The 20,606-nt window shown below is 31.4% G+C and overlaps 3 protein-coding genes across 3 annotated transcripts in view; 2 read left to right on the top strand and 1 right to left on the bottom strand.

Moving 5' to 3' along the window:
• HELRODRAFT_157436 (hypothetical protein) overlaps positions 1–8,289 on the top strand; it is a gene marked incomplete at both ends in the record, with an annotated part of 15,636 nt that extends 7,347 nt beyond the window's left edge. The window contains 9 exons of the mRNA XM_009023652.1: positions 191–336; positions 616–755; positions 1,624–1,701; positions 2,291–2,385; positions 2,916–3,041; positions 3,690–3,764; positions 6,550–6,631; positions 6,950–7,047; positions 8,192–8,289. Of these exons, the coding sequence (XP_009021900.1) occupies positions 191–336; positions 616–755; positions 1,624–1,701; positions 2,291–2,385; positions 2,916–3,041; positions 3,690–3,764; positions 6,550–6,631; positions 6,950–7,047; positions 8,192–8,289 (938 nt within the window). The remainder of the gene's footprint in view (positions 1–190; positions 337–615; positions 756–1,623; positions 1,702–2,290; positions 2,386–2,915; positions 3,042–3,689; positions 3,765–6,549; positions 6,632–6,949; positions 7,048–8,191) is intronic.
• Positions 8,290–13,297: 5,008 nt separating this feature from the next.
• Positions 13,298–15,468, top strand: HELRODRAFT_157435 (hypothetical protein; the record flags this gene model as incomplete). The annotated part of the gene is made up of 8 exons (XM_009023651.1): positions 13,298–13,369; positions 13,759–13,870; positions 14,068–14,144; positions 14,253–14,344; positions 14,625–14,670; positions 14,811–14,886; positions 14,973–15,088; positions 15,364–15,468. The coding sequence occupies 8 exons, from the start codon at positions 13,298–13,300 to the stop codon at positions 15,466–15,468; spliced, it is 696 nt and encodes a 231-aa protein (XP_009021899.1).
• Positions 15,469–16,336: 868 nt separating this feature from the next.
• HELRODRAFT_83731 (hypothetical protein) lies at positions 16,337–19,851 on the bottom strand (the record flags this gene model as incomplete). Its single annotated transcript, XM_009023650.1, has 11 exons — positions 16,337–16,431; positions 16,547–16,663; positions 16,858–16,952; positions 17,132–17,214; positions 17,322–17,420; positions 17,762–17,898; positions 18,292–18,433; positions 18,634–18,733; positions 18,845–18,995; positions 19,228–19,401; positions 19,719–19,851. 11 exons carry the CDS (start codon positions 19,849–19,851, stop codon positions 16,337–16,339), a joined length of 1,326 nt encoding a protein of 441 aa, XP_009021898.1.
• Between the last annotated feature and the right edge of the window lie 755 nt (positions 19,852–20,606).

The following is a 20,606-nucleotide window of genomic DNA, read 5'->3' as shown; positions in this document are numbered from 1 at the left end:
ATCATTCATTCATTCCTTCTTTCATTCATCACTCAATCAACCGCACTCTCTCAATTACACACTCGTTTAGTCACTCAATCAAGTGAACAAACAAACAAACAAGCAAGCAGACAAACAGATAAAATCATACGCCCACCACAAATTACCCCCAACCCCCTTACGACCTAGCCCTGCAAACCAACCACCACAGGCAAAATAAAGTACACAGAGAAAGTTTACGAAGCGTGCATGGAGTCGTTCGACTGCCTACCGCTAGCCGCCCTCATGAACCAGCAATTCCTCTGCGTGCACGGTGGCCTCAGTCCGGAGATCCACACACTCGATGACATCAAGAAGGTCAAGTTGGGGACTGGGCAGGTTTAGTCGGGAGGTTTAGCCCCGATTTAGAAAGTGGGAACTTCGGAGTGGCTGGTTGGCTAGATGGGATTTGGTGATAATCAAGGATTGGATATTTTTCGTGAGAATTTGAGGGTTGGAGAACCTGACGATTTAAATGATTACCGAAGTAATAAACACGAATGAACGAACGAACAAATCAATCAATTGATTAATTAATTAGTTAATTAATCAATTAATTAATTAATTAATTAATTATGAAATGTGAAAACTAAATAGTTGGATCGATTCCGTGAGCCCCCCTCTTTCGGCCCGGTGTGCGATCTGCTCTGGTCGGATCCGCTCGATGAGTTCGGCAACGAGAAGACCACCGAACACTTCAGCCACAACAGCGTCAGAGGCTGTTCCTATTTTTATAGGTCTGTCCGTCTGTCTGTGTTTGTGTGTGTCTGTCTGTGTTTGTACGTGTGTGTGTGTTTGTACGTGTGTATGTATGTATGTATGTATGCATGTTTTTGTATGTATGTGTGTACAGTGTTTGTGTTATTGGCATACAGCTTCGTCGTTATACCATCGCGCCAAGCTAACTTACACCAACTGCCAAACAGCCTTATTACATTTTCGAATGGCCTGAAAGCCTGTGGAAATTTTTTCCTTCTCTTTCAACAATCTTTCAAAAAAAAGGGAACCTTCAAGACTATTTATAACTAGGCGCTATATAAATATCGTTGTATGTATGTGTGTGTGTATGTGTGTGTGTGTGTTTGTGTGTGTGTTTGTGTGTATGTATGTGTGTTTGTGTGTATTTATATACTCTCTGTGGGGTTCATTATCATCATTTAATTGGTTTGAAAACAAAAAATTTTGTAATTATGATTGCATTTGTGTATGTATGTGTGTTTGTGTGTGTTAGTGTGTGTATGTGTGTTTGTCCGTCTCACACTAGTTATGCTATGATGCTATGTTTGCTTGACTCATCATCTTGTTTTAAGCATTTATAACAGGCACTTGATGGGTTTTAAAAGGATTTTTTAAAATATAATAAATAAATAAATAAATATTATTATTATTATTATTCAATAATAATAATAAATGATAAATGTTGATAATATTTGATGATAATATTATTATTATCATCAGTTGATTAGCATCATTAATATTATGATTATGATTATTATTATTGGTTAATTAGTTGATTGATTGATTGATGATTGGTTGATTGATTGATAGATAGATAGATTGATTGATTGATTGATTGATTGATTGATTGATATTTTTTCGAGACAGCTATGCAGCATGCTGTGAATTTCTACAACAGAACAATCTACTTTCAGTTATACGAGCTCACGAGGCTCAAGACGCCGGGTAAGTTGTCGCCGGTGACGCTGCTGTTGTTGCGGCTGTTGTCGCTGGTGACGCTGCTGTTGTTGTTGTTTAACGATTTAAATTTTACGACTTTGGTTTGCACTAGCACACCACAAAATCTTGACAAGCATACATACACACCACACACACACACACACACACAACACACACACACACACAGTTACACACACATTCATACATACGTACAGACACACACGTACATACATACAATACAATACATGGTTTTAATTTGATTCTTGCTGTGTTAGACAGACAAACAGACAGGCAGAGCGCTACCTAGTTCATTAACGTTTATTGTTACTATTATTAATAATTATTATTATTGTTGTTTTTATTATTCATGTTTTTATTATTGCTTTTATTATTATTTTCATGGCTAGTGTTGTTTTTAATGGTTTTCACGGTGCTCTTCTACTTTATTGATTCACATACATAGATGCATACATATACATTTCATTCGTTCGTTCATTCATTCATTCATTCATTCATTCATTCATTCATTCATTCATTCATTCATTCGTACGTTCATTCGTTCATTCATTCATTACATACATACATACATATACAGTTACCGCATGTATAGAAAAAGCCAGGCCACTGGATTCCCCTCTCTTATCACTATTTTCTCTGCACCGAATTACCTTGACGTTTATAATAATAAAGGTGAGATAGCGAGGGGATGATGATGGTGATGATGATGGTGAAGAGGATGATGATGATGATGAGGAGGAGGAGGAGGAGGTGGAAGATGATGACGATTGTGTGTAATGAAAGCGTTTAAATTTCATTTGGTGATTGCAATTTTTCATTATGCTACAATTATCACGTCAGAGTTGCTTTCATCTTCATCATCATCATCATCTTCTTTTTCATCATCATCATCTTCTTTCTCATCATCATTATCATCACAATCATCTTCTTCTACTTCTACTTCTTCTTTCTCGTTGTCATCATCATCATCTTCTTCTTCTTCTTTCTCATCATCATCATCATCTTCTTTCTCATCATCATTATCATCTTCTTTCTCATCATCATTATCATCTCAATCCTCATCATCATCATCTTCTTCTACTTCTACTTCTTCTTTCTCATCGTCATCATCATCTTCTTTCTCATTATCATCACAGTCATCATCATCACCACCACCACCACAATTATCATCATCATCATCATCGCCACAAATACCCCACCAGCCGCTATCTTAAAGTATGAAAACAACGTGATGAACATCCGCCAGTTCAACTGCACTCCCCACCCGTACTGGTTGCCCAACTTCATGGATGTATTCACGTGGTCCCTGCCCTTCGTCGGAGAAAAAGGTTGTTGTCCTTGTTGTTGTTGTTGCTATTGTTGTTGTTGTTGTTGATGTTGTTGTTGTTGATGTCGTTGTTGTTGTTGTTGATGTTGCTGTTGTCCTTGTTATTGCTGTTGTTGTTGCTGTTGCAGTTGTTGATGTCACTGAAATTGTTTCAATCTGCATCCTTGTCCACCTGCAATGCTGCTGTTGTTGTTTACTTCGTTTTTGTTGATAATGCTGTCGTCGTCGATGTTTCTGATATTTATGTAGCGTCTCTTTTTTTTTTGCTTCTTGATAAGTTGTTGCCGGAACTGACTTTTAAATTTCAAAGATATGTCCTCCTTTGATCTCTGCTATTTATATCGGATGGAAGGTCTTTATTTATACTTTTCAAGCTTTTTGTCTGCTGTTCTCGTTCTTCCTATGCTATTGTTGCCAATGTTTTTTTTTCTTCGTTTTTCTATCTTTGTTTTTCTATCTTTGTTACTGTTGTTTATATTTACAGCGTTCGTTGTCTTCGCTATCGATCGATATGACGTCACTTTTCTTTAAAAAAAATGTTTCCGGTGTGTATGTTTCTGAAATGCTGTAGTTCTACAAAAATAGACATCCATAATGACAAATAATTATATAATAATAATAATAATAATAATAATTTCATCATCGTCAGTCACGGAGATGCTGGTTAGTGTCCTCAACATATGCTCAGACGCCGAACTCGAAAATACAGACGATGCAGACGAAAGTAGGTCAAATTTAATTTCCGCTTGACCCAATTCTTCTGCCCACTCCTTGTCTTTCTCTCTCTCTTTCTCTCCCTCTCTCTCTTTCTCTCTCTGACGCCTTCTCCTTACATTGCGCTATATTTCAAGATACGACTTTTATACAACTATAACTAATGATTTTGTGATTATGTATGTCTGTTTGTATGTCTATTTGTTTGTTTGTATGTATGTGTGTGTTAGTATCTACGTGTGCGTGTGTGTGTGTTAGTTTCTATGTATGTATGTGTGTGTGTGTGTGTGTGTTAGCAAGTTTCTATGTATGTATCTGTGTATGTATATTATTATTCAATTGTTTTAATTAATTGATATCATTTTTTGAAAAGAAATTATACCATATACACCGGTAGAGGTTGACACAGGTTTGAAAAAACACACACACACACACGCGTACACACGCTCACATATACACACGCATACATAAACGCATTGGAGAGTCTAATTTTTATATAAATATATGCATACGTTTGCATATATTGAATGTGTTTCTTTTGTTTCATGTTTATTCCCGTCTTGATTTTTACCCTCAATGTGTATGCTATCTTCGTAGATGTACATTTCTAATGAATATTGTTCATTTTATTTAATTCACCTTTTTAGTTTCTTCAGAGTGTTTTAATTAATTTTTTTTTTTTGGTTTGAAATCATTTATGAGGTTCATTTTAACTCGGGTGTCGGAGTCGTTTGTCAGAAAGTCAGCTGAACGTTTTTCAACTTTGACATCACAATCTCTTTTAAACGGCACTATCTAATGAATGGTGCCCCAACAAAGCACTTGAAATCAGCTAATGTGATTGTTCTTCTAAGTAGAATTGCTTCATATCTACGTATCTAAACACGCTGAGAGAAAATTATGTAACTTTATTTGCACTATTAGCATCTCATATCAGGATTGAAGATGATTTTTTGATTGAAAGAAACTCAAATTTCCAAAAACATCCAACTTTTAACTTCGACACCCTGAATTTTAACATTAGTTTTCTACCTTATCGTGTTTGTGTTTTACTGTTTTTGTTTTAACTTCCTAACTGCATGTGCGTACGTGTGTGTTTATGTGTGTGTGTGTATGTTTGTATATGTGTGTGTGTGTATGTTTGTATATGTGTGTGTGTGTGTGTGTGTGTGTGTGTAGTATCGAGTTTGTATGTACAATGTGCGTGCGTGTTTATGTGTGTATATATAGATGCTAAGTGTGTATGCACGTTTTTATGTTTGTACGTAATGAAAACATTTTGGAACAGCATACCCCTTAGCTCAAACCATAGTCGGCGGAAATTATGGAATTTTTTCTAAATTTTACTTCCTGGATTTATAATTTGATAGTGAGATGACTACTATTACGACCACAACTACTACTGCTGCTGCTGCTGTTGCTGCTGCTACTACTACTGCTGCTACTGCTGCTGCTACTGCTGCTGCTACTACTACTACTTCTGCTACTACTACAGCCAAAATAGTGTTCATATCGTTGCAAAATAAGTTTTTATTTTTTAGATAGCCATAACAAAGATTAAAAAGTGAACAAAAAAAAATATGGAAATTTATATATTATCGCCAGTAAAAGAGAAAAAAACCACTGTATTTTTATTATTTTATTACACAAATTATAATGTATGTGTATAAGTTTGTTTGTTTGTTTGTGTGTGTGATGTATGTATGTGTGTGTGTGTGATGTATGTATGTGTTTGTTTTTATGTATGTATGTATGTATGTATGTATGTATGTATGTATGTATGTATGTATGTATGTATGTATGTATGTATGTATGTATGTATGTATGTATGTATGTATGTATGTATGTATGTATGTATGTATGTATGTATGTATGTATGTATGTATGTATGTATGTATGTATGTATGTATGTATGTATGTATGTATGTATGTATGTATGTATGTATGTATGTATGTATGTATGTATGTATGTATGTATGTATGTATGTATGTATGTATGTATGTATGTATGTATGTATGTATGTATGTATGTATGTATGTATGTATGTATGTATGTATGTATGTATGTATGTATGTATGTATGTATGTATGTATGTATGTATGTATGTATGTATGTATGTATGTATGTATGTATGTATGTATGTATCTTTGAGAGATTTTATTTCTGTTGCATTCTTCATACTGTTTAACTTTTTGTTTATTATTGTTGTTATTGTCTTTATTATCGCTATTATTATTGTTGTTGTTATTGTTGTTGTTATTATTGTTATTCTTCCTCTGGTAATATGATCCTAGTTCTCTATGAAGTCTGACTGGCTGGCTGGTTGGTTGGTTTGTTTTTGCATGCTCTTCTGTATGAATTTGCTTTAGTTGTTGTTGTTATTATATTATTGTTGTTATTATTTTTATTTGTTATTTCTTAGTTATTGTTCTTTTTATTATCGTTGTTTATGTTTTTTTTCTTTGGTTTTTAACATATTGACGTCATGATGAGCGTTTTTTTTTCAAGTTTTTTTACGTTTTTCCGGTTATAAATGATGATGATGATGATGATAGTAGTAGTAGTTATATAATAATATTAAAAAGAATAATTATCAGTTAACTAGAAAGAATAATTATCAGTTACTATAATTATATTTACTATAATTATAGTTATATTTCATAATTTCTAACAGAAAATAAATTATCTAAAAACACAATTCACTTAATTCTAATCGCTCGTAATTATTTTATATTATTATTATCATTATCTTTATTTATAATAATAATAATTATTATTATGAATAATTATTTAGGTAGTGTAGCAGCTCGCAAAGAGATCATTAAGAACAAAATCCGTGCCATCGGAAAGATGGCGAGAGTCTTCCAAGTTTTAAGGTGTTTTTTAAATTTTGCGCTATATAAATTGCGTGTGCGTGTATGTTATCCGGCACTATATAAATGAGTATTTTGTGTGTGTGCATGCGTGCGTGCGTGTGTGTGTGTTTGTAATTTAGCGCTAAATAAGTGCTCTTTATTACATTTGTTTGGTCTCAGAAACTGAAGTGTACAACTGTTTTTATTTAACCAACCAATTATTCAATAATCCAGTCCATCAATCAACCAATCAATACACCAATCAATCAACCAGTCATTCAATCAACCAGTCATTCAATCAACCAGTCAATCACACGTTATTGTTATGTATCCAATCAGAGAGGAAAGCGAAAGTGTGCTGCAGCTGAAAGGGCTCACCCCAAATGGCCTGCTGCCCATTGGTGCCCTGTCTGGTGGCAAGGATAGTCTTAAATTAGGTATGCGCGTTTGTATGTATGTATTTGTTTTTTTGTTTGTTTGTTTGTTTGTTTGTTTGTATGTATGTGTGCATGTATGTATGTATGTATGTATGTATGTATGTATGTATGTATGTATGTATGTATGTATGTATGTATGTATGTATGTATGTATGTATGCATGCATGCATGTATGTATGTATGCATGTATGTATGCATGTATGTATGTGTGTATGTATATAGAAACTCGAACGTAACGAACGTTCAGCGAGAGTCTTCAGAGGAAGAGTTTCCGTTAACGAGTGTTATCTCGACGAGCCGAGTAACACGCTAAGCCGAGTTTGGGAGTGTTTAGTGATCAGAGGCCTTACGTGCTCTCGGCTCGCCTGTTAACGATTTAAATTCCCATCCCTTTTTCTTCCTACATAACCATCCATATTCAATAAGACGCTTGTTCGGCTGCATATCCTCTTATGTTCTTCACACGACTGCCAAACCCAAATCTTTCCAAAAGCTGTACACTGAACCACCAACAACACCTCTGGCACCGGTTTCAACTGCGTGCAACAAACACCTCAACCGACGCTGTTCTATCTCACTAGCTAGCTCTTCATACTTGGCCCTTCTTACAGCCTGATTTGTTTATATTATATATATACATTCATTCATTCATTCATTCATTTTTGTATGCATTTGTTTCTTCCTTCCTTCATTCATTTGTTCGTCGTTCGTTCGTGCTGTAATTCGTTGAAACGTATTATAAAATGCGTAGTTTAATTCTGCTTTCTGGAGTTCATCCCTTATTGTTTTTTTGAAATATCATTGCTCTCTCGGGTGTATTAATGTTTGTGTGTGTGTGTTCCTATGTTTGTAGGTGTGTGTGTGTGTATGCTTGTATGTGCGTGTGTATGTTTGTATGTGCGTGTGTATGCTTGTACGCACGTGTGTTTGTATGTTTGTAGGTGTGTGTGTGTGTATGCTTGTATGTGCGTGTGTATGTTTGTATGTGCGTGTGTATGCTTGTACGCACGTGTGTTTGTATGTTTCTATGTATGTGTGTGTGTGTGCATATACTTGAACTAAGACTCAAGTAGATAATAATAAATAACAACAGCAACAACAACAACAATAATAATAATAACTTATTATTATTATTATTTTGTAGCGCTGACTCACAAGATTAGCGGATTTGCAGAGGCGAAGTACCTGGACAAGATGAACGAGAGAATGCCGCCATGGAAAACCCCGACACCCAAATCATAATTATAACCATAATTATAACCATAATTATAACCAAAATTATGATTATAATTATTTATTGTTGTTATTATTATTACCATTATTATTATTATTGTTGTTTTGTTCACCTTATAACTGTTATATTTTGGGGATGGAAAAATTGAAAAATATGAAGGACGCATAGTATACAACAGAAATGCATACGATACATACATATATACATACATACATACATACACACACACATACATATACATACACACACACACACACACAAACATTTTTATTTATCACAAAGAATCTCTTTTTCGTTTTAGATTTTCACACTTTTTGTACATATAAACAAAGTTTGTTTGTATTTTGTTTTTATTTCTTTGCTTTTTTATATTTTCTATGGTTCATTTTTTTTGTCTTGTTCTTCTTCTCTAATTTTTCTCAATATTATGTTACTCATACATAGTTTTTTTTCAGAAGTAGTTTTATTCAGTTTTTGCATGTTTGTATGTATGTATGTATGTTTGTTTGTGTGTGTGTCTGTCTATATGTACGTGTAGGTTTGTATGTATGTTTGTGTGTTTTCTTGTGTTGGTAGGGTTATGACGAGTCTGTATGTTTGTTTGTTTGTTTGTATGTATGTGTGTGTGTCTGTGTGGTGTGTGTGTGTGAATGCATATGTGTGGTTATCAGTGTGTTTGTGCGTGTATATGTGTTTGTATTTGTATGTATGTGTGTATTTTTATATTAATTTGTATTTTTTCATGTTTCTTGGCCTGTTATATTTAGATTTGAATAGAAATTTTTTAATACTAACAGTAATAATAACAACAACAATAACAACAACACAATCAAAAAATATTAGCAGGAAGAAGAAGATGATGACAATAGGTCAGGTGACAATAATCTCAGTGTAATATAGATAGAGCCAGTGAGTTTCTGCATCTTAGATATGTCGGGCTTCTAAAACCTGCTAGTTCATGTGACTCCTATTCTGATAGTTAATTATAACATTACAATGAGGTGAGTATAAGTAATTATAATATTACGATGAGGTACGCATAAGTAATTATAATATTACAATATAGGTATATATATATATAAATAATTTAATGAGGTATATATGTATATATATATATTTATATTTTTTATTTATTTCCATTTATTGGGATTTCACTTCAGATTAAAAGTTTTTCACATTAAAATATCACGTCCCGTTATAATTTATTATTATTTATAATTATTTATAATTATTATTATTATTATTTATAATTGTTATTTTAATTGAAAATGTTTTTTGAGCCTTCTATCTAGATTCGTCTATGAAGTACAATCTGCCATTATAACTTATTTCATTTATTTATTAATTATTGTTAATAATAATAATAATTATTATTATTATATGTTATTATTATTATTATTATTGTTGTTGTTGTTGTTGTTGTTGTTGTTGTTGTTGTTGTTGTTGTTGTTGTTGTTTTTGTTGTTGTATTAATCTTTCGCAGATGCATTTTGTGTATGCGTCATCTCTTTTGTCTGTTCTTTTCCTATTTTTCATCATTCTTTATTCTCCATTTATTTATTTATTTAATTATTTATTTAAATAATTAATTAATTAAATAATCAGTTGATCGTTTTTTTTTCATTTGAGACATTTGTTTTGTGTGCCTATTTCAATTTGGAACTTTCCGCCATCAACATCACGCTCAGCGTAATGATAACCAACACCATCATCATCATCATCATTACTAACATCATCATCATCATTACTAACATCATCATCATCATTACTAACATCATCATCATCATTACTAACATCATCATCATCATCATTACTAACATCATCATCATCATTACTAACATCATCATCATCATTACTAACATCATCATCGTTGTCACCTAACCACAGTCTACGTCATCATCGTCATTTTTCATTATAGGTCGCTTAATGATAATAATTATGATAATGATAATAATTATGATAATGATAATAATAAATAGTAATTATAATAATAATAAATAATAGTAATAATAATAATTGATAGGAGTAACAACGCTGTAGCGTTTTGAAATGAGGATCTTTTCCCGGATAATTAATTACATTAACAATAAATATAATTATAACAACTATAATATTAGCTATAATAATAATTAATAATAATAATAATTATTATCATTACAACAGATCGTGTATTATGATATGAATAATTATCACTTCGTAGAACTACATCATGCTAGAATTTTGTGTTGTGTTTTTTATTGCTCAAAATAATATGGAATTTACTGTTATTATTATTGTTATTATTGTTGTTGTTTATTATTATTATTTTTATTATTATTATTATTGCTTTTTATTAATAAAGCACTTCCTCTGACGAAGTGTGAATTAAGTATGAAATAAGACAGGGAATATTATTTGTTATTCTTATTATTTATTATTGTTATTTACTATTATTATTATTTATTATTATTATTGTTATTTATTATTATTATTATTATTTATTATTATTCTTATTATTTTTTAACCATAATTTTTTAAAACTTCATGCTTGAAAACGTGTTTTTTCGAATTGAAATTTTTTCATTGGTTTTAATGAAAATTACTTAATAATAGTAATAATAATATTATTATTATTATTATTATTATTGTTGTTATTATTATTATTGTTACTTTTCTTTTTTATTATCTTTTTAACGTACATAAAATAATTAGTGATCTATTGAGGATTATGATAGAACGCATGACATTTCATGATCGAACGCTCTAAATGATATCTTATCGTTCTCGTTGTTGTTTCATTCATTCATTCGTTTATTCATTCATTCATTCATTACTACTACTACTACTATTACTACTACTACTATGGTTAAAGGTCAAAGGTCAATCACCCTTACGGCATCTTCTTACCGTGAGATTGGCAGCTCCAGACCCGTTTTACCATTAAGTCGTCACAACGCCACAATTATTATTATTGTTATTATTATTATTATTATTATTATTTGAAATAATGATTATGATAATCTTCTAAAAGCCTACAATTTCATTTCGATCTATCTGCCCTTCTGTTTCGACTCAACTTCGTGAAAACTTACCATGAGTAATAATTGTATTATTATTAGTATTCATATTATTATTATGATAATAAGATTATTAATATTATTTATATTATTATTCTTATTCTTATTATCGTTATAGCAGTTATCTCAGCGCATGACGTTTATTTCCCACATTTTGTTTTTCGGGCTTGTTTCCAAAACTTTTTAAATTTTGTGATAAAAATATTTGTTCATTATTAAAATTATTATTATTATTACGAATGACGATTGTTGTTATTATTATCATTATTATTATTGTTGTTGTTGTTTTCATTTATTTATAGCAAGGGGTGGGCAGACTTTTTGCTGTGAGGGCCGCATTGAAGACTATTTTACCTTTGAAGGGCTGCATATGTACTTAATTTCTGGTAATTTGAGGTACCTTTTTTGACGAGCAAGGCTTCAGGTGGTTTGCCCGCCCCTGGTTTATAGTTTAATTTCAATGTCAACGTCTTAGGCCTGATTCATTTTGGCATGAGTAAATTTTCTGTCTAGAATCGTTTTTGTTAAAATGTTTAGAATAATAATAATAATATAAATATTAATAATAAAAATAGCCAGTTTAATGATGATAAGATGATGATTAGCAAACAAACTACTACACCTTGTAATACAATTTTTTTTTACGTAATTCTCCAGTAATTATGTTTCATTATTCGGTTATTTGTTCTCTTTAATTATTTTTAGATTTAAATGACACTTTTTCGTGTGAGTTTAATCACATTTTCTCTGCTGATGATCATGAAACAAATTTTTTCAATTAAATTACAGTTTAATATGATTGATATATATATATATAAGATATATATATATATTCTATATATATAAGATAACAAATCATATATATATATATATATATATAAGATAACAAATCATATATATATATATATATATATATAATTTATCTTTTTTGCATTAAAAATTCTACCATCGCGTGCATTTCATTATGTGTGTGTGCGTGCGTGTGTGTGTGTGTGTGTGTGTATTTATATCAAAATACCTTGTTTTTGTAAAGGTAATTTATTTATTTGTATGTTTGTATCTTTTTGTATCTGTATGTTTGTATATATTTTTGCTTGTGTGTGTGCGCGTGTGTGTGTTTGCGTGTGTGTTCTTACCTGATAACTTTTTTCAAAACTTCGATATACTCTTCAGTGTGTTAAACAACGTTTTAGTAAATGAAAAAAATTTTTTTTTTTTTCGTGAACTTTGACAAAAATTGCAAAAAAATAATATCGCTGGTGTTGGGTTTTGGGTCTTATTCTTATTCTATTATCATGGCTTTATTATTTATTATTATTATTCATTTAATTATTTCATATTTTTAAATAGGACGTATGAAAGCGTCAATTGATACTGTTTAGCATGCTTTTAATTCATTTTTCTATTGTAATGACGACACTTTTTTTCATAACTATAAATTGTCGGTAATAATAACACACTAAAACGTTTTGTACATCTTAGATACATACAAACAATTGTATATCTTCAATAACAAACATACAAATGTTTGTATCTTTCTCATGCAAACATACATTTACAGTTTTGTATCTTTCATACATACATACAAACATTTGTATCCTTAAGGCATACAAACATACAGTCTTTTTGTATTTCTTGAAGTTTTTTCGATAAAAGATAATGAGTTAACCGATTTTGTATTTGTTCTTTATTTTAAATTTGTAGTATCGAATTACAAAAGATATAGATACTATACTAATTGCACTCATTATGTTAATTATGTTGTACTCTTATCAGTACTGTTGAGCAAAAGCTAATGTGAATGGTTACTCTTGAATTCTAATCCCGTCTGTGCAATACCATGGTCATATTACATAAAATAGTTATAACTTTCCATATTTTATTCACTAAATTAACATCTATTTAAACTGGCTAGCATTTAAAGATTAATTTGAGGTTAAAAGTGGATTTAAAATTAAACATGGCAACCGAAAGAGACACGTCAACAATCTGCCTGTTCGATGTCGACGGAACATTAACGGCCCCTAGACAAGTAATTAGGATATGAATATATGTACATTTAATGTTTTAATTTTGATGTATTTCTATTTTATTTCCTAAATTTGTAACTAATCTTTTAGTTTAGTGAGTGAGTTTTATCATTTAGTAGTGTCAGTTTTTCATAACTTTTTCTTTTTGAAAAGTAAAAAAAATTATATAACTAGCTTTATAACTTATAATTATCATAGTAAAAAAAAATGATCATTTCTATCAATTTATTTGAATTTTTTATTTCATTGAGATTTGAAATTTTGTTTTACATCTTCTTAATTTCCCTGTAAAGTCTAGAGAGTGTAATTCATTTTTAAATAAATAAAGTAAACTCATAAAAAGTACTTGAGGAGTACTGATTACTTATTCATTCATAAATCACTAATCTAGAAGATAACAAGTAGAGTGGAGGAGTGCCTACAAAGATTAAATAAGAAGATTGTTGTTGGGTTGGTGGGGGGTTCTGACCTAGCAAAGATAGCTGAACAGATGTTTGTCGATGGTGTTGATGGTAGTTTTTAGTTTCAATCATTTAACAAACTATTAACTTGATAAAACTTTAAAAGGTAATTAATTAGTTATATTTGAAAAATCACAATATATATATAACTGGCTAAATAAATAAGAGAATGTATAAATTAAATTAAATAGACATTTTTTAATTATTTAAATTAATTTTTTTCATAAAATAATTAACAGTTATACATAGATATGACTACGTCTTCTCTGAAAATGGCCTGGTTGCCCATAAGCACGGAAAACTGATCAGCAAAGAAGTAAAAATACTTATGATAATATTACAAATTATAATAAAATTATAATATAATAATATTACAATTAAACTGTAATGATATTAATAATAGTTGTAATGGAAATTATTATAGAGTATAGTTTCGTATATGGGTGAAGAGAAGCTTCAGGAGTTCATCAATTTTGCCTTGGAATCTTTATCTAAAATAAGGCTGCCTTGTAAAAGGTCAATATTATCAATTTTTATTATGTATTATTTTGTATTATTATTGTGTATTATTATTATTATTTGTTATATTATTGTTATTGTTTTATTCATTGTATTTGTTACTATTGTTGTATCTTCAATAGCAACAAAATCTAACCAGCAAAATCCCATTTATAATATAATTATAATATAATTATATTATAAATGAATTATAATAATATTTATAATAATATTATTATTATTCATAAATATAATATAAATATTGTTTATTCATAACAAATGATAATTTTTTCGGCAGAGGAAGCTTTATAGAATTTAGGTCAGGCCTGATAAACGTCAGTCCCGTAGGCCGGAGTTGCTCACAGGCTGAAAGGGACCAATTTTTTGAATACGATAAGGCAATTAGCATAATTTATTCATCTAATTAATATTCATACTTGTCATTTTTGATACATCATCATTGTAATTAAATATTTTTTTCAAGGTTCATCATGTCAGGAGAGATCTAGTGAAGTTGTTTCAGCAAAGGTTTCCAGATTCTGGTCTAACTTTCTCAATTGGTCGGTTTCTTTTATAACTTTTATTCATAATTATAATTATAATTGATATAATTATGTCATAATATCATAATTATTATAATTTTAAGGTGGGCAAATTAGCATTGATGTCTTTCCAGTAGGCTGGGACAAAAGGTACTGTCTAAAGCACATTGAGAAAGAAGCATTTAATACTATTTATTTCTTTGGTGACAAGACGAAGCCAGTAAATATTATTATTATAGTTATAATAATTATTCTTTTTTTCCCATTTTTATGTTTTGCAAAGTTTATTAACTTCGTCATCTTTTTGTAGTAACTGCAAGGGTATGTAGATAATGATTCCTATTTGGTGATACATGCATACATACATACGTATATACTTACATAATAAGATAATATCACGTTATAATTAGTAAATAATCATTGCTACGCTATAATTAATTATTATTATGTCATAATTAACCATAATTATAATCATAATTATTGATAATTTTGCAGGGCGAGAATGATTATGAGATATATGCTGATGAGCGGACCAAGAGTTTTTCAGTGGTATCCCCAGAGGATACAGTATCCCAACTTAATAAATTATTTGACGTATAATATAATAATTAGATTATAATTATTATAGTTGTTATTATTATTCATGTTATTGTTCGTGATATAGGCAATTATGTTAAACGTGCTCTTTTTTTTTAAATGATTTTGTTTTATATCATATTTATGATTCCATTGGGTTTTACTTTAAAAGTTACTGCTTATACTACTAGCAATAATAATACTACTACGATTATTCCTATTACCTATACCATTGTTAAGAATTGAACTGTGATAGTGATATACTCTTATTATTGCTAGTAGTAATAAGTATGGTGTCGAATGTTGTATTTATATTCGTTTTGTAGTTGTATAAAGTTGTATAAACTATTAAGTTGTAACTGAATCAATATCAGTAATGGTAGTAATAATGGTGGTTGATAGTATCCGTAGTTGCATTGCTGGTGATGGCGTCTGTATATTTTTGCTTGAAACCATTCAATTGTGATGCTGAACGAATTGTTAGACTGTATATGTATGTATATATATATGTGTGTGCGTGTGAAGTGTTTTTGTGTGCGTGATAAAATGATTGAATCCTACCAGAAAGATGATAGTATAAAAGTAGATTTCGCGATGGTGATGAGAATTTTCAACATAACTGTTATTTCCGTTCGGTTTTTATTCGTTTATTTAAAGAAAGAAAAATAGACTGGTTGATAATTACAGGTTGGTTTATCATTAACTAACTAATTAAATTATTATTAATGATTAATTCATATTTATCAGTAATTAGTTGATAATTTTTCATTTCAGGGTTCCTTTGGTTTGCTTGGCTTTAGTTTTTTCTTTCAACTCTTCTGCGAATGAAAAAAATGACGAGTGAGATATTCACCAATCAATCAATCTAAATATTGACCAATCATCCAGCTAATCAACCTTTTTCTTTTTGTCTTTCTTGATGCGATTGAAACCACGTCCTTTTAGACCTGCTCATTATCTCGTCATGGTGTTCAATCATTTTTATAGCTGGAGAAAAAATTATCTATTCATTATGATATAGTTATTAATAATTATTGGATATAGTATAAGTGTAATAATGAATGGCGATGTTTAACATTAAGATTATCATATTGTACAAAACCTTTGTTGGCTTTCAGTTCAGTGATTCTGAATTCTTTCTCTTCCTCTTCTTCCTTCTCAATCTCTCTCACGTCTTTCTCTAGCCTGACTATTCTTGAACGGTACTTCATTATCACCTCTGCCATATTTTCCGGTATTAATAATGTTATTGTTATTTTCCAATATAATATAAAAACCTAAAAAATAACATAAAGGAACAACAAACCTATTAGAAATTAACCAACCAATCAAAATCATTCATCCGACTAATCAACCGATCAAAATCTTTCAATTGAAAAACCAACCAATCAAAACAATAAAAATGATAATAACCTGGTGGTATGGTTCTCATTTTTACTGGTACTTTTGAGGCTTTTATAACTTGAGCCAATAAGTTTCTTTCTTTCTCTCCAACCAGTGTAATTGATCTGTTAGTATTACAATTAATCAACCAATCAAATTGATCAGTTACTATTATCATCGTCAATCAACCAATCAAATTGATCTGTTATTATTATCAACCAATCAAATTCATCTATTATTATTATTATCAACCAATCAAACTGATCTGTTATTATTATAATAATCAATCAACTAATCACGCGACCTTCCGCTTTTTCCCGCTCTAGCCGTCCTACCGACACGATGTATGTAGCGCTCGACTGACGTCGGCATCGTCATATTTATCACCTTATATGGCAATAATTATGAATTATCATAATTAAATTATAATTAAACTATAGTTTATTATAGGAATGGTTATAATTATTATGGTTATAATAAAATCGTCAACTAACAGTCTTAATTCCCTCGATGTCGAGGCCTCTAGCGACGAGGTCAGTGGCGATCAGAACGTCAATTTCTTCATTTTTGAACTTTTCGAGAGCGTCCAATCTCTGTGTGGTGGTGTTTTTAAATTGCAACTAACTATTCAAAGCCAGCAAGTGTTAAATCAACTGACAGACTGCACCACATTGGTCAATTAAAATCATCCTATTCAGACTAACCGACCAATCAAACTCACTTATCCAATGTAACGAGCCAGTCAAAATCACCCATCCAAATTAGTCAAAATTACTCGCCAATCGAATTAATTCAAATTCGGTAAACTAAATCACGCATCCAACTAATTAGCCAACCAATCAAAATTACCCATCTAATTAGCCAACCAATCAAATGTACCCAATTAAAAAACCGACAAATCAAAACTTCACAATTATCTTGCCTAATTCCTAACTTGAAGTTGCGTGAGATTGCCGTGTAACTCCCCGACTTTAATGTCAAGAAGGCCGAGGATGATGTGCAACCTGTGTGCTTCCTTCTTCGTTTGTATGAAGATTATGCAGCGATTTTGAAAGGTTCGTTTGATCAGGGCTGTTGTTGTTGATGTTGTGGTTGTTTGCGTGGTTGTTGTTGTTGAAATTATTGTTAGTGTTGATGTTTTTGTTAGTTTCGTTGGTGATTTTAACGCCTACGCTACTAAATATGAAATTTCATTTCAATGCAAAAAAAGTGCCCATTAGATAGATAACTAATGGTTTCAAATTTATCTAAAATTGTTAGAATCGTGCTGGTCAGAACGAAGTCAATAACGAAACAATTCTAAAACATGATTGGTTGGAATAATAACCAGCAAATAAAATCACCATTTATGACACATTAACACGACCAGCCAGAGAGCTAACTATGATTGATTGAAGCCTTACCACAAACGACCACTGAATTCATTCCCTTAATTGGTCGAGAACTATAACACAAACAACCAACCGCAGACGATTGCTTCTCTATCTGACTCGTGATTGGCTCGAATTCTTACGAATTCTTGTTGCAAGTTCAATGCCACTTCTTGGTTTTCATTGACGAAAATTTTGGTCGGATTTTTTAATGATAGTAACGCTAAATCTTTGACCTATTCAGTTATTATTATTATTATATGACTATAAAATTAATAATATTTGTTATGAATGGCTTAGATAATGATTGAAAAATAATAACAACATTTTATAAAATATTTTAACCATCGTAATCATCACCGCCATCATCATCATCTTAATCGTCAAAACGATCATCATCATCACAATCATCATTATCATCATCGTCGTCACCAACTTTTTCAGTCATGGTAGCAGAGAAGAGCATGGTCTGTCGCATTCTAGAACATCTGCTAATCACCTCCTTCATTTGCTCCGCGAAGTATTCATCCAACATCCTGTATATTTGGTTGTATGTGTGTGCGTGTGTATATGTATGTATGTATGTGCGTGTGTGTGTGTGCGTGTGTGTGTGCGTGTGTGCGTGTGTGTAACGCAAGCATGCAGACCTATCAGCTTCGTCCAGAACTAATATCTCGACGGAGCCGAGGTTGAAGTTGGGAGCATTTTGCAGGTGGTCTATCAGTCTGCCGAGCGTGGCGATGACGACATCCGGTCCCAATCTTAGGACTGCCTCCTGGCTGTTCCGATCGAGACCGCCTTGAAGAATTTTGTGGTGGTGGTGGTGAGGAGGAGGAAGAGAATGAAGATGATGATGAAGAGGAAGAAGATAATGAAGAGGAAGAAGGGAAAAAGATGATGATGAGGAAAAAATTATCAATGATGAAGATTATGATGAGGAAGAAATTATTATCAATTATCAATGATGAAGAAGAGGATGATGAGGAGGAAATTATCAATTATCAATGGCACACGCAACCAAGCAACCAACCGGCGGCCAGTGAGAAGGTGACGTTAGTGAACTGTCCCAGTTGTTTGGAGACCTGGAAAATCTGGACGGCCAGTTCTCTGGTGGGCGTCAGTACGAGGACTCGTGTGCATGGCATGTTGTCTGGCTTGTGGATGAGACGCTCCAGGATTGGAATCATGAAAGCCCCCGTCTTGCCTGGTTCATTTTCAATCACACCATCAATCAATCAATCAATCAATCAATCAATCAATCAATCAATCAATCAATCAATCAATCAATCAATCAATCAGTCAGTCAGTCAATCAATCAATCAATCAATCAATCAGTCAATCAATCAATCCATCCATCAAAGTTTACTCAACTACATTCAAATTTACTAAATTATTCATTCATTCTTTTATTGGTCTTCCATCTATTGATCTATCAACCGACCGACCAACCAACTAACCAACCGACCAACCAACCGACCGACCAACCAACCAACCAACCAACCAACCAACCAACCAACCGACCTGTCCCAGTGGCAGCACACGCACAGATGTCGCTTCCAACCAGTGCAGTAGGAATGGTCGCCGATTGAATGGCCGTCGGTTTTTGCCATTGTAATTTATTTAGCGCTTTCATTATCGCCCTAGACAGGCACATTTCCGAAAAGCTACTGACGTCACAGTTCCCGCCAAAAATTTCGCCGTAAGATATCCGGGCGTCCTTTTGTGCATGTGTAAATGTGTGAATGTATGTGTGAATGTATGCGTGAATGTATGCGTGTGTGGCCGCATGTGTGTTCAGGGAATAAAAATTGGTGAGAAAATTTAAGTTTGAAAGAAAACATTCTTAAGATTGATGCTGTCAATGATGACAATAATGATAATAACAATAAGAATAATAACAACAACAATAATAATGATAATGATAACGATGATGATAATAATAATAATAACGTTATCTTCTTCCTTTTCTTTCTGTTTCTGCAATTGCTTTCTCTCTTTCTTGGTTAATTTTTTCTCTTTTATCTTGACAACATCTTCAATAATAATAATAATAATAACGATAATGATAACAATAACAATAGCGTTAATATTAATAATAATAACAACTAAATTGAATTTAATCTAAAATTAATATATAAATATTAATCTCGAATGTGTGAAATGAAGTACCATTTTTGACACCACCATCATCGTCATCGTCGTCTTCATCATCATCATCATCGTCGTCGTCATCATCATCATCATCATCATCGACTTCCATTCCATGGTCAACTTTGGACTGCTTAGTTTTTTCTTTTGCAGTTTTCAGCTGTTTCAATTTTTTCTATAAAAATGATTAACAATAATAATAATAATGATACTAAAATATTATGAATATACATGTGTGTTTGTATCTATTGCATGTATGTG

Source organism: Helobdella robusta (genome assembly GCF_000326865.2).
Source record: "Helobdella robusta unplaced genomic scaffold HELROscaffold_37, whole genome shotgun sequence".
NCBI lineage: Eukaryota > Metazoa > Annelida > Clitellata > Rhynchobdellida > Glossiphoniidae > Helobdella > Helobdella robusta.
Note: the sequence above shows the minus strand (reverse complement) of the source record. Positions and strands in the feature narration are given on the sequence as shown.